This window comes from Thamnophis elegans, chromosome 7 (genome assembly GCF_009769535.1).
Source record: "Thamnophis elegans isolate rThaEle1 chromosome 7, rThaEle1.pri, whole genome shotgun sequence".
Taxonomy (NCBI): domain Eukaryota; kingdom Metazoa; phylum Chordata; class Lepidosauria; order Squamata; family Colubridae; genus Thamnophis; species Thamnophis elegans.
Window position 1 is genome coordinate 5,249,789 of NC_045547.1, and position 10,235 is coordinate 5,260,023.

The following is a 10,235-nucleotide window of genomic DNA, read 5'->3' on the forward strand; positions in this document are numbered from 1 at the left end:
AATAAATCTGTAACAAATATGAAAAACACCAGAAAAAATGGAAAAAAATAGACATGGTTGATATGGTAAGTCTGCCTCGGAGCTAAAACAATTTCTGTGTTCAGTAGAACATTGCTGCTAAGAATAACATACAGAATAAATAGAATTATAACTAGAATAGAATATCAAACTTGGAAGGCACCCTGGAGGTCTTCTAGTCCAACCCCCTGCCTAGGCAGGAAACCCTACAACCCTATTCTTAATATAAAAGAATTGCTTTTATGTTTGACATAGTTATTTAGGAAGCATGATCTTGGCTTATAGGCGTGCTGGAAACAATGAAGTCCTGCTCTAGTGCAATATTTTGCAATCTTAGCCGCTTTCAGATTTGTGGACTTCAAAGTTGAGAAACAGTGTTCTTAGTACCTGATAAAGTGATATATTTGACCAAGTCTACATATGCCAGGAGGTGGCACTATGGCTCAATGGATAAGATGCTGGATTTGTCAGGTTATTGGAGGACCCGACCCATCAGAGCGGGGAGGCAGGGAATGTTATGGGTCCCATCCCCGAGGGAGATATACCTGGTGGGATCCAGGAGAAGGGCCTTCTCGGTGGTGGCTCCTCTCTCTGGAAGATTCATTCCCCCAGAGATTAGAACGGCCCCCACTCTAATACTCTTCCAGAAGGTTCTGCCAATGGGTCTGAGGAACCCAGAGCGGGATGGAGCCCATTAAGTGGCTGAGGTGGTTTGCTGTCCCGAGGCAGGGGTGGGTGATTTCGTTATATCATATTAATTTATTTGATTTTTTTTTGTTAGCTTTTATTGTTTTAAATGTGGTTTTATAGTCTGTAAGCCGCCTAGAGTCGCCATGGGCGAATAGGCAGCAATATAAATGTTATATTCATCCCTCAGGGTGTGTGTTCTGTTAAGATACACCCTGTTGTGCCTTCAAATGGCTTCTACTGTACAGCACAGTGGAGTTGCCATGGTAACAGCTTCACAGTACTCCACAAGGGGGATCAATCTGGTAAAGGGGAAAAATCCAACATTAGAAATTACATTTGGTCCGGATATAACCCCTATAAATAAATACCCGGGCAACTCCGGGTTATCAGCTAGTAAATAAACAAACAAACAAACAAACCCGTTGGGCAAGAGCGATGCTCTCCAATCGTCGACTCCTTGGCTTGCAGAAAGCGCTGCTCCCTTGTTCACTGGATCACAACAGGCAACGCCTACTTTGCTTTCTACCCCACCCACCCCCACGCATGCACACAACCCACATGGCCGAACAAATGCATTCCCCGCTGCTTTCCCTCCTACGCCGTTTACGTAACACCGACCGTGCCGTAAAGCCAGCAAATCTCGCCGTTTGCGGAACTTCTTTTTCTCCGCCCATTGGCTGCTGCGGACGGAGTCGCCGTAGCTCCGCCGCCCCCAAGGGAGGACCAGGCTCCACCTCACCGCGGCCACTACGGAGTTTGCGCACAAACGGTCTCTAGAGAGGCGGCGACGACGGCGGCCAACAGGAGCGGAGCCGCTTCCCGGCCGCGCGCTGAGAAGGAGCAGCCTGATTGGTTCCCGTCAGCCGTGACGCGGGCGCTTCTCTCGGCCGACGAAGAGGCGCTCTTCTCGGCCTCGGGTGCTACGCCAGCCCCCGGCTTGCGGCCTCGACGGAAGGGTAAGAATAAAAAAACAACACATTTTTTTGTGACGGGGAAGAGCTGGAGACCGTTTTATCTGCTATTAGGAGCGTCGGCCTGAATGTTGAAAGAGGGAAAAGAAGAGCCGAAGGGCTCGTATTGCGGGAAAGGATTATTCGGGGGGTCTCTTTAAGCCCGTCGTGACGGGAATCCCTCCCGCTCTCTTCAGAAATAAGACCCGGTTTTCTTGGCTGCCCACTCTGGTCCGCCCGGCGATCCAACGGGTTCCTGAGCGTATGCAGAGGGCCGTCTGTGACAGCTCCCCCCCATCCTCGGTTTGCGACAACGGGGGGGGGGGTGTAACCCCTGACTTTGAAGGCCTGATTTCTTAGGAATTTGGACTTTAAAAGGGGGGAGGGAATCGGGGTTTCCAGTACATTTATTTTTAATTACGTTGACATCGGCATTGAGTCTTTATTAATTAGCCCTTGGGCCATGTCAAGTTCCAGAAACAAATGATGACTAAAATTTGAATAGAGTCTGATAAAATATGATTTAAAGTGGGACTGGAATAAAATAGCATTTAACGTGGGATTGGAACAAAATGCGATTTTAAAATGGAATTGGGATAAAATGCAGTCTAAAATGAAATTGGAATAGAATAACAATAATTTTAAGATATAGGTAAAATATGATAAAATTCGATTTCAGTGTCACCCCTGCATGCCTTACGGGAAGGAATAAATCAAAAATATCCAAAAGTATAATTGTTTGTGGAGAGAGTCAGGAACCCAGGGAGGGAGGGGTGGGTGGGTGGAAGGAAGGGATGTGTGGATGGATAGATGGATGGAAGAGTGGATGGATGGATGAATGGAATGAAGAGTGGGTGGAAGGATGGGTGGGTGGGTGGGTGAAAGGATGGATGGAAGAATGGGTGGGTGGAAGGATGGATGGATGGAAGAATGGGTGGGTGGGTGGAAGAATGGATGGATGGATGGAAGAATGAGTGGGTGGAATGGTGGATGGAAGAATGGATGAGTGGATGGATGGAAGGATGGATGGAATGAAGAGTGGGTGGAAGGATGGGTGGGTGGGTGGAAGGATGGATGGATGGATGGATGGAAGAATGGGTGGTGGGTGGGTGGGTGGGTAGAAGGATGGATAGATGGGTGAATGAAAGAGTGGATGGATGGGTGGATGGAAGGATGGGTGGATTGAAGAGTGGGTGGATGGAAGGATGGATGGAAGAATGGGTGGGTGGAAGGATGGATGGATGGGTGAATGGAAGAGTGGGTGGAAGGATGGATGGATGGATGGATGGAAGAATGGATGGGTGGGTGGAAGGGTGTGTGGATTGAAGAGTGGGTGGAACGATGGATGGATGGATGGAAGAGTGGGTGGGTGGGTGGAAGGATGGATGGATGGATGGGTGGATAGAAGAATGTGTGGATTGAAGAGTGGGTGGAAGGATGGGTGGGTGGATTGAAGAGTGAGTGGAAGAATGGATGGATGGAAGAATGAGTGGAAGGATAGGTGGATGGATGGAAGGGTGGATGGAAGAATGGGTGGGTGAGTGGAAGGATGGATGGGGTCTCCTTGGTGTTCTCTGAGCTTGGTGGTTTTCTTGTAGATGTTTCACGACCAAACTAGTGAACATCATCAGTGCTAGAAGGGAGTGGGGTTTGTGGAGAGGAGGATGGCAACTGTAGGGTCCTTGGTGCTCTTTGAGCTTGGTAGTTTTACTGTAGAAGTTTCATGACCAAACTAGAGAACATCATCAGTGCTAGAGTGGAGCGAGGTTTGCTGTCATTTTATATTCTTAGGACCTTGCCCTGTTAGTGTTGATGGCAGTTCCTTGGCTGTTAATCTAATATTAACCTTGGTGTTAATCTCTGCTCATCTGGGTGTTGATTGCTGTGGAGGTATTTTGCTCTTTTTGTTCACTTTTTGGCTTGTTGAATGTCTCTTTTGAATGGTATGTACATGGTCGTATTGTCTGTGAGGCCAATTTGTCGAATAGGTAGTTTAGTATGAAAATAAATATTTCCTTTTTTTAATTGTATTTTGTATCTCTTGCAATTTGGGGTGGGGAAAAAAATCTTTATTTTTCTTGCCCTGAATTTATCTAACCCATGCCTATTTTGAATGTTTTTAATTATATGTAAATAAATGTATAAATCTCAATTCTATATCACACTGTTTGTGGGTCAAGTAAGAATACAGCTTAGTGCTAATAATTGTGATGTGGTGTTTTGCTAATGAGAAAATGACTCTTTTTCTGCAGAATCATTTTAAGAGCTCTTGTAATGTTCTGAGATAGATTTAGAAATCTACGTGATATTTAATTAAGCCAGCTAGGTGACTGTCTCTCGGCCCAATTCACCTCACAGGCTTCTTATGGGGAAAGTGGGAGAAAGGAATTTATCAAAATAATAAAAGCAGGAAATAAATAGATAAAATAAATAAAAATAATAAGTAATATACGTAAACAGTATTCCCCCTTTTGGGTTGTTTTGGTTTTAATGTATTTCTTTACTTGTGTATTTTTTCTATAGTTTTTTCTTTTACGTTCAGGCAAAATATTTAAATGAAAATGTAAAATTGAATTGAACAAAAAACACTTTTTTTTTTCCTGTTTCTTGGTTTTGTACCAGGAAAAAAAATGTCCCTCTATGATGATCTGGGAGTAGAAACCAGTGATTCCAAAACTGAAGGCTGGTCCAAAAATTTCAAACTTCTGCAATCTCAGCTGCAAGTGAAAAAAGCCGCTTTGACTCAAGCAAAGGTACCGTAAAAGTCTCCTGGAAAATGTTTTTTTTTTTTTTTTTTTTTTGGTGGTTTTAATTGTCAACATCCCAGGGAGAATCACTGCTAAGTAAAATGCTTCATTTAGCAAAGAGGTTTGATTAAGGCACCAATCTAGCAAGCAGGAGACAGTGAGTTCTAGTCCTGCCTTAGCATGGAAACCAACTGGGTGACTTTGGGCCACTCACCAGGAGATAGTAAGTTCTAGTTCCACCTTAGGCATGAAAGCTGACTGGGTGACTTTGGGCCAGCCACCAGGAGATGGTGAGTTCTAGTCCCACCTAAGGCATGAAAGCTGGCTGTGTGACTTTGGGCCAATCACCAGGAGATGGTGAGTTCTAGTCCCACCTAAGGCATGAAAGCTGGCTGTGTGACTTTGGGCCAATCACCAGGAGATAGTGAGTTCTAGTTCCACCTAAGGCATGAAAGCTGGCTGTGTGACTTTGGGCCAATCACCAGGAGATGGTGAGTTCTAGTCCCACCCAAGGCATGAAAGCAGGCTGGGTGACTTTGGGCCAATCACCAGGAGATTGTGAATTGTAATGTGAAAGCCAGATGGGTGACTTTGGGCCAATAGTTCTCTCAGCCCAACCCACTTCACAGGGTTGTTGTGGGTAAAACCGAAGGAGGAAGACATGTTGGATATGTTTGCTGCCTTGAGATATTTATAGAAATAATAAAGGTGGGATACAAATTAAATGAAATAATAATAATACTTCTCATAGATGTTACCTCCAATACTGATTGATAAAAATATAAGTACTTTCCAGGATTTTCAGAACACCCTTAAGCTCTGGCTATATAGGTAATCCTCGACCTACAATCATAATAGAGCCTGTCTGTTAACAGTTATAAAGCAAGATACCCATATGACCGACCTGACTAAATACCATTTTTTGCAATGATCGTTAAGCGAGCCCATTCTCTGGCCTGTGTTGCTTCTGTTGAAAACCAGAAGTAAACACTAATTTTAGACAAAGACATAAATCACAGTCAAGTCAAAAGACTGAGTGGAGACAACTCTTGGAACCTCAGAACCTGATCATAAATACATTTTTTTTTTAAAAAAAGGTTTTTCCCCCCCTCTTACATACAATTATAGGTATACATTCACATAGTTATTTTCCTTCTTTACATTTTTCATTCTTGTACATTTGTCATTCCATTTATAAAATTATAGTATGTAATTTGGATTGCTTTATTTACCATCCCTTCCTCCTGTTTTAATCACCTTCTTTCCCTTTCTTTTCTCCCTCCCTCCCTTCTCTACTTTCTTCCTCCTCCTCTCCTTTCCCTTCCTTCTTCCCTTACCTCTCCCCTACTCCTCCTCTTCCTCTACCCTCTCTCCTTCTCTTTCTCTCCCTTCCACCCTCCTCTCCTTACCTCTTCCTTCCTGTCCTCCTCTTCCTTTCTTTTTCTGTTGTGGGTGCGGATCAATACTGATTAAGGGGATCCATCAGAACTTTGAGCACTAAGCAAGTGTTGTAAATTGAGGGCTACCTTTATTCACATAAGTTTTTTCATTACTTGCATATTTAAAACAGCCATCAAAGGCATAAAAAGCCTCTGTGCCAAAGCCTCATTCTGACTCTTAGTTCTAAAAGTCTTTAGCATCTTTTTTTTTTAAATCTTAACATCTCTTGAAATAAGTACAGGTAGTCCTCAATTTACAACAGGTCATTTAGTGACTGCTTGAAGTTACAACAGCATTGAAAAAAGTGACTCATAAACGTTTGTCACACATGTTGCTGCATCCCCACAGTCATGTGATCCAAATTCAGACACTTGGCAACTGGCATGTACTTAGGACGGTTGCAGTATCCCGGGGTCTTGTGATTCCTTTTTGCAACCTTCTGACAAGCAAAAGGGGGAAAGTCAGATTCACTTAACAACCATGTCATGAACTGAACAGCTGCAGCGATTCACTTGTGTGGCAAAAGAAAAAGGTCGTAAAATGGCGCAAAACTCAATTAACAAATGACTTATTTAGCAACAGGATTTTAAGGCTCAATTGTGGTCGTACGTTGAGGACTTCCTGTACACCCGGCCGTTGGTGTACAGGCCAGATTGAGCACTGGATTTTAAAAAATATACCTAGAGCCATGATGGCGAATCTATGGCATGCTTCCCACAGGTGGCACACGGAGCCATTTTTTGGGGCACGCGAGGCGTTGCCCTATCAGCTTCAACGCGCCTGCTGGCCAGCAGATTTCGACCTTCATTTTCGGGCGTTTTTCGCCCTCCAGAGGCTTCAGGGAAGCCTCCGGAGGGCGAAAAACAACCCAACGCCAAACCAGAAGTTCGGGAACAGATTTCCAGTTTGTGAGTTGGGCCGTTTTTTCTCCCTCTGGAGGCTTCAAGAGGCTTCCCTGAAGCCTCCGGAGGGCGAAAAACATCCCTACGGGCAACCCAGAAGTCGTAAAATGGGCCATTTCCAGCCTGCAGGGGGCGCAGGAGGCCGTTTTCCACCCTCCCCAGGCTCCTAGAAAGCCTCTGGAGCCCAGGGAGGGCGAAAAAATAGCTCCACCGTGCCATTGGGTACTAAAAGTGCAGAAGGGGAGGGGTTCATGCGCGTATGCACAGGTTGGTGGCACAAGCATGCACGGGGGGGCACAGGCGCGCACAATCCCCCCCCTTCCTCCGCTTTTGGCACACAATGGCAAAAAGGTTAGCTATCATTGACCTAGAGCATTAAAGTGTTCCTTCCTTTCTCAACATTCATAGCTACATGGGATTTCTTGCATCAGCCCTTGGTTCTCCAGAGCTTGTGAATTATAATTATAATGGTAAAGTCATCATAACATCTTGGGGGAGAACCTGTACTAAAATTGGAAGATTTCATCATCTTCCTTTGAACTTCCAGCCTGGGAAAGGCGATCTTATGAGAAGCACCAGGTCGTTTTGCAGCATCCACATCGTGTCAAATGTTAAGCGTATTGTTTTTTTCCAGCAGTTTTTCCATCTTTGTAAGCAATGCTGGGATTGATTTTATTTTAAATGTTTAAAAAAACGGAACAAGGAAAAATGGAAACTCCTTCACTGGAGCAGATTTTTCTCAGGAATTCCAGTGTATTCCAATTTTTATAGAGGTTTGTGAGAGTATTTTTTTTTAAAGCTATTTTGTGTAAGCGTTGATCTTTCTGTGTTAGGTATAATTGAATTCATTCATATATCTAAATAGAATATGCTGCATAGGAGCTGGAACGAGATTTCACTTATCTAAGGGGAAATGATGATTAAATCAGATACTTAAGAGATTAACTTGTCATGGAGATATAGTGAAATGTACATGCCGTCAGTATTATACGGAGGTTTCTTTAAATTAAAATATATAGATAAGCCTTTTGTGATTAAAGCCTTTAACTATCATTGACTACGATTAAATATATATGCAATCAAATTGGCTTTTGCTGGTGGTAGTTGCTTACAAGCACGCATTCTCTTGATGTTTCCATAGTAGAGCCTTTGGACTACACTTCCCATCACCAATGTCTGCCAAATGGGGAAGGCAGAAATTGTAGTTGAAGTTATCAATCTATTTTCTGTCTGTCTGTCTGTCTGCCTGCCTGCCTGCCTGCCTGCCTATCTATCTATCTATCTATCTATCTATCTATCTATCTATCTATCTATCTATCTATCTATCTATCAATCAATCTATCAATCATGCAATATCACAGGCTGACTCTTCCCACGGCCAGGAGTTCGATCCTGACCAGGTCAAGGTTGACTCAGCCTTATATCCTTCAGAGGTCGGTAAAATGAGAACCCAGATTGTTGGGGGCAATAACCTGACATTTGTAAGCTACTCAGAAAGTGCTGTAAAACATTGTGAACATTATTTTCTGCTGCCCTTTATAATCTGAGGTTGCAATGAGAGGAACAAAATGAAGGTCACGGAATAAAATTCTTGGAAGCCGTCTGAAACATGCGTTTTAATTTTTTGCCATTTCGTTTTAGAGCCAGCGGTCGAAACAAAGCACAGTCCTTGCTCCTGTCATCGACCTGAAACGGGGCAGTGCTTCGGATGAGCGCCAGATAGCGGACACCCCACCCCACGTGGCGGCTGGCTTGAAGGTGAGATGGGGCTTATAAAATAGGCTACGCCATATCCTGACCAAAAGGCTGTCAGCCCCTTTGAGGGCAGCCTTCCTCTGGAGCAAAATGTCTCCCGTCAGGACCAGCTATGGCAGTCTTTCTCAATCTTGGTAACTTCAAGGTGCGTGGACTTCAACATCCAGAATTCCATAGCCAGCTCTGCTGTGGAATTCTGGGAGTTAAAGTCCACACACGTCAATTGTGAGTTCTGAGAGTTGAAGTTCGCACATTCTGGGATTCTCCTCCGCCCGTAGCCAGGAGTTCGATTCTGACAGTCTCCAAGTTGACTCAGCCATCATGCAGTGGTGGGATTCAAAAATTTTTACTACCGGTTTCTGTGGGCGTGACTTGGTGGGCGTGGCAGGGCTAGGATACTGTAAAATCTCCATTCCCTCCCCACTCTTAAGGGAAGGTTACTGCAAAATCCCCATTTCCTCCTGATCAGCTGGGACTCGGGAGGCAGAGAATAGATGGGGGCGTGGCCAGCCAGAGGTGGTATTTACCAGTTCTCCAAAACTGCTCATAATTTCCCCTACCTGCCTTTTATCTGACAAACTGTTAGTTCTGAAAGGTTAATGAAAACAGCCAAACACAGAAACGATTTGTAAATGCAGTTTGTGTTCTTCCTCCGGCACGAATTGACCGGTACTTTCCACCACCTTTTATAAGTACTTGCTTGAGCACTAATCATGGATTGTTTTCAGGCAGTTATCAATATCTTCGTAGATTACTCAGCTAGACAGCTTGTGGAGGAGGGAAACCTGGTGAGTCTTGGCAGCTGGCCTGGTTTTCTCCCCTGAATGGCAGCTCCAGGCCTCTGGGTTGTCCGGAGCTAAAAGCTAGTTTCAATTACACAGTTCAGGCATTGGTGCACAGCTACCGCGTTTCCCCAAAATAAGACAGGCCAATAGGGCTTATTATCCAGGGAGGTTTTATTTTGGGGAAAACAGAGTAGCTTATTACAGTCTTTTTTGAGAGCTGTTGAACACAGTTTCCACCTTATTCTGGCAAATAAATGGAGCATCTCCTCTTTTTTTGGAAAGAATTGCATTGGATACTTTTTGTTGTTATGTCCTTTCCATGGTTTCATTCCAGGACCCGTCCCCAGTGGCTTTTCAGCAGGAGACGTATTGATCCCTTTAGCGGATGAGTAGATCCGATGTTCCCGAACGATTACGAGAAAGTCGTAAAACGCCAGCGGGAGGAACGGCAAAGGCAGCGCGAGCTTGAGAGAGCAGAAAGAGATTGAGGAGAGGGAGAAGTGAGTCCTCAGCAACCCCATGGTCATGTGATCAAAAATTTAGACCCTTGTCCTGTCAACATGTGCCGACAGCAGCCAGAATTGTATCTGCACAATTTGGAAAAATGAGGGAACTCCTACAGAATGAAAAGCAGAATTAAAAAAAAAATAGTACACTGTGGCAGAAATGGATAGGTTAACATTCAAGATAAAGGATAAAGAGGATACAGAATATTTTTTAACATGGGATTTGTTTTTCAAATGGTAAGATAATAGAGGTAGAAACTAGAAGTTGGAAGAATACTACTATATACAAGTAAATATTGTTGTTACTATTATTAATATGTGTAGGTAAATTGACAATACACTGTTTATTAAGCACTCATGAATTTTTTTTTAAAATGTACAAATAAAATTTATTTTTTAAAAAAAATTGGACACTAGGCAACAACTGACTCACCTTTATGGC

At 43.8% G+C, this 10,235-nt stretch overlaps 1 protein-coding gene across 1 annotated transcript; it reads left to right on the forward strand.

The window, feature by feature from the left end:
• The first annotated feature begins 53 nt into the window (after nucleotides 1-53).
• On the forward strand, nucleotides 54-10,133 carry RBM17 (RNA binding motif protein 17). The gene is made up of 5 exons (XM_032221087.1): nucleotides 54-65; nucleotides 1,343-1,664; nucleotides 4,281-4,411; nucleotides 8,389-8,505; nucleotides 9,622-10,133. Exons 1-5 carry the CDS (start codon nucleotides 54-56, stop codon nucleotides 9,658-9,660), a joined length of 621 nt encoding a protein of 206 aa, XP_032076978.1. The 3' UTR covers nucleotides 9,661-10,133.
• The last annotated feature ends 102 nt before the right edge of the window (nucleotides 10,134-10,235 follow it).